Genomic DNA, 3,688 nt, shown 5'->3' on the forward strand with positions numbered 1-3,688 from the left:
TGCATTAGCAGGAGCACGTGAGGGTCATTATTAAGTTTACTTTTCTTCATACGACTTAAGCCTAACGTGAGCGTAAAAACTGCCCAGATCTCAATGAGTTTATGGAGTTAAAGAGGACCTAATGCAGCCTTAATTCCTGCCATTTGCAGAGAATACACAACTCCTTTTTGAAAACTTAATTAAAAAAAACCCCAACCCAACAAGTTATATGCAATGTAGTTTCATGGAAATTGCTGACATTTGCATTTTCCAAGTTCATTGCTTTTCTCAGTACATGTTGTCTTCCCTTTTGCACACTTCCTTATTTGTTGTAGTTAAAACAGTCCAGGAGATACATTGAATGTCACTAAAACCTGCTTCATTATTTATATTTGAACAGATGGATGTTAAGGCTCATTGTTTGGTTCAGAGTGAACTGAAAGCACCGCTGGAAATAGTAGATAGATTTTTTTTGCATGTGCAGCTTTGAAGGGAATATGGCTTGTGTGACATGATCACCTCAGTGCTCTCACTCAGGAAGACTGAGGCCTTCTTTGCAGTAATGATGTCCCTTCTGTCAACACACAAGTGCTCACATTGTGCGTTCCAGAAGCACGTGGTACATTAAGAATGGGGAATCCTCCTGAAGTTCCACAGGAATCGTTTTACTTGATTCTTGCAGGTTTGATTCCATATCCTCTTCCTCCCGGATCTAATACGACGTTTCTCTTTCTCTTGCAGACCATGCCCTCTCTATGACGGTCACTTGTTAAGCTATCCCTGCATGCCAGAAGACTGTCCTTGGTTGAGCCAAGGGCTTTTGGGGACTCCGGCCTCTCCCCAGTTTTTCTGTGTGTGTGTGTTCCTCTAGAACTTTCAAAACTGTTTCTCCAAAGGGTTTTGCAGAAACTTAGACTGTTTTCTAAAGCAGAAGCACCTCAGTCCTCAGCAGTAGTGATGGGCAGCGTGCGAACCAACCGCTACAGCATCGTGTCTTCAGAGGAGGACGGCATGAAGCTGGCGACCATGGCCGTTGCCAACGGCTTTGGGAATGGGAAGAGCAAGGTACACACCAGGCAGCAGTGCAGGAGCCGCTTTGTCAAAAAAGATGGGCACTGCAACGTCCAGTTCATTAACGTGGGGGAGAAGGGACAGCGATACCTGGCAGACATCTTCACCACGTGCGTGGACATCCGCTGGAGGTGGATGCTAGTTATCTTCTGCCTGACTTTCATCCTCTCCTGGCTTTTTTTTGGCTGTGTGTTCTGGTTGATTGCGCTGCTGCATGGGGATCTGGAGAACCAAGAAAATAACAAACCTGTTTGTGTCTCTCAAGTGAGCAGCTTCACTGCAGCCTTTCTGTTCTCCATCGAGACCCAGACCACGATTGGCTATGGCTTCAGGTGTGTCACAGACGAGTGCCCCATCGCAGTTTTCATGGTGGTTTTCCAGTCTATAGTTGGCTGCATCATTGATGCCTTCATCATTGGTGCTGTCATGGCAAAGATGGCGAAGCCAAAAAAGAGAAACGAAACTCTAGTCTTCAGCCACAATGCCGTGGTGGCCATGAGAGATGGAAAACTGTGCCTGATGTGGCGTGTTGGGAACCTGAGGAAAAGCCACTTGGTGGAGGCACACGTGCGAGCACAGCTCCTCAAATCCCGGATCACCTCGGAAGGGGAGTACATCCCTTTGGATCAAATAGACATCAACGTAGGGTTTGACAGTGGGATAGACCGCATATTCCTTGTCTCCCCAATTACAATAGTACATGAAATAGATGAAGACAGTCCTTTGTATGACTTGAGCAAACAAGACATGGACAATGCTGACTTTGAAATTGTAGTAATATTAGAGGGCATGGTGGAAGCTACTGCCATGACCACCCAGTGCCGTAGCTCATATCTGGCCAATGAAATCCTCTGGGGCCACCGCTACGAGCCTGTACTCTTCGAAGAGAAAAACTACTACAAAGTGGACTATTCAAGGTTCCACAAAACATATGAAGTGCCCAACACACCCATCTGTAGTGCCAGAGACTTAGCAGAAAAGAAATACATCCTCTCGAATGCAAACTCCTTTTGCTACGAGAACGAAGTGGCCCTCAGCAAAGAGGAGGACGAGATTGACACTGGGGTACCTGAGAGCATGAGCACAGACACCCACCCCGACATGGACCACCACAACCAAGCAGGGGTGCCTCTAGAGCCACGGCCGCTACGGCGGGAGTCGGAAATATGACTGACAAACTCTTCCTCTCTCTTTTGGTTGAAAGGAAAACATAAAATAAAACAAATAAGCCTATCGGTCAAAGGCACGTTGACCTGAGAAGTTGGCCCAGAGAAGTTTCCAGACAACGGTACTGTTGAAGAGTGGTGTGAAGGCAAACAGACCTGAGAAACCCAGGCTGGTTTTAGGGCTGTCCTCAGAGGAGGGACGACAGAAAATGAACTCTAAACACAAAGCACTAAACATGTCTAAGTATGAACAGAAGGCACATATGTTGTAGAATAAATTATGTATATATTTTTTTACAAAACTTGAACTTGCAGGCAAGCTTTGGTTGGGTTATTATTATTTTTTTTCAACTTTTTCCAGAATGCTTCTCTCTAGGGAACAAGAATGTTTTTAATGGCATAACAAAGGCAAGGATCTGCCTTATTATTATTATTATTATTATTTTTTAAAAAGCTGCTGCTAACTACATGAACACAAAGGATTATTTTTGTTGCAGTGTAGTTTTTATTTTCTCTTGTGTAACTTAAAAAAAAGAAAAAAGAAAAAAAAAAAGTCAGTGTTGAACTTTTGGGGTTAAAAAGCTTGTGATCACTTCAGAGAGGCCGATGTTGCCAGGAAGTCTAAACTCCTTTTGAGGCCAGTAGTTTGATAGCTAGAATCAATTTCTCTTTCCAATTACATAAGGGGCATTATGTAATATCAGGCCAATCAGTAGCCTCTGGCAAAATTATGATTTTTGGGGGGAGAATTTCATTCTCTGTCTAAAGGAAAAAAAGGAAATAGAAAAGACGTATGCATAGGAGAAGTACTAAGTTAAAACTACCTAAATGGATACCAAAGAAAATGCACAGTTTTGCACAGTGGAATTTATTTAAAAAAAAAAAAAAGGCAAAAAAAAAAAGCAAAAAGAAGAAAAAAAAAAAGGCTGCTTTAAACAAAAAAAAAAATTAAACCTCAGACACTTTTTTTGTTTTGATTTTTTTTTTTTATTATTATATTTTTTTCCTTTTTGTTTTAAGACCTTTATTTTGCACCTTATTCTCAAAGTTTAAGACTCGGATCTAAAGTGAGGTAGGAGTCCTCCCCTTCCCCCTCTGCCCTTCTAGGGGGAAATAAATTTCCTTTCTCTCTTGTAAGGTGAAATGCAGCTGGGGGAAGTAAACAAGCCAAGGTTTGTCCTCCCCGGCCGCTTGCCCAGCGGTGCTGCAGCAGAAGGTCAGTGTTGGTGCCCACATTCCCAACCCAGCGCTGGATCTCAGCCCTGCCCTGGCCTCCTGAAAACTGAGCCATCCTCTCTGGCTACCCCCAGCCCTTGGCTGCCCTCCTGGTACCTCTCAATCCCCAGCAGAGCCCCCCCAGCTGCTGAGCCAGGCGAGGGGCTGGGCAGGCAGGGGGCACAGCCCAGCCCAGCCGCGGAGAAATCCCCGGGAAGTGGTTTTTGAAGAGGAGGGGAGAGGGGTAATGGAGAGGA

At 44.4% G+C, this 3,688-nt stretch overlaps 1 protein-coding gene across 1 annotated transcript; it reads left to right on the forward strand.

Moving 5' to 3' along the window:
* The first annotated feature begins 726 nt into the window (after positions 1-726).
* KCNJ2 (potassium inwardly-rectifying channel, subfamily J, member 2) lies at positions 727-3,100 on the forward strand. The gene has a single exon (XM_010002711.1). The coding sequence runs from the start codon at positions 937-939 to the stop codon at positions 2,218-2,220; it is 1,284 nt and encodes a 427-aa protein (XP_010001013.1). The 5' UTR covers positions 727-936; the 3' UTR covers positions 2,221-3,100.
* The last annotated feature ends 588 nt before the right edge of the window (positions 3,101-3,688 follow it).

This window comes from Chaetura pelagica, unplaced genomic scaffold, assembly GCF_000747805.2.
Source record: "Chaetura pelagica isolate M959 unplaced genomic scaffold, ChaPel_1.0 scaffold47, whole genome shotgun sequence".
Taxonomy (NCBI): Eukaryota; Metazoa; Chordata; class Aves; order Apodiformes; family Apodidae; genus Chaetura; species Chaetura pelagica.

Excerpts from the sequence above, each read along its gene's own strand:
- KCNJ2 (XM_010002711.1), top strand. The coding sequence starts at position 937 with ATGGGCAGCGTGCGAACCAACCGCTACAGCATCGTGTCTTCAGAGGAG.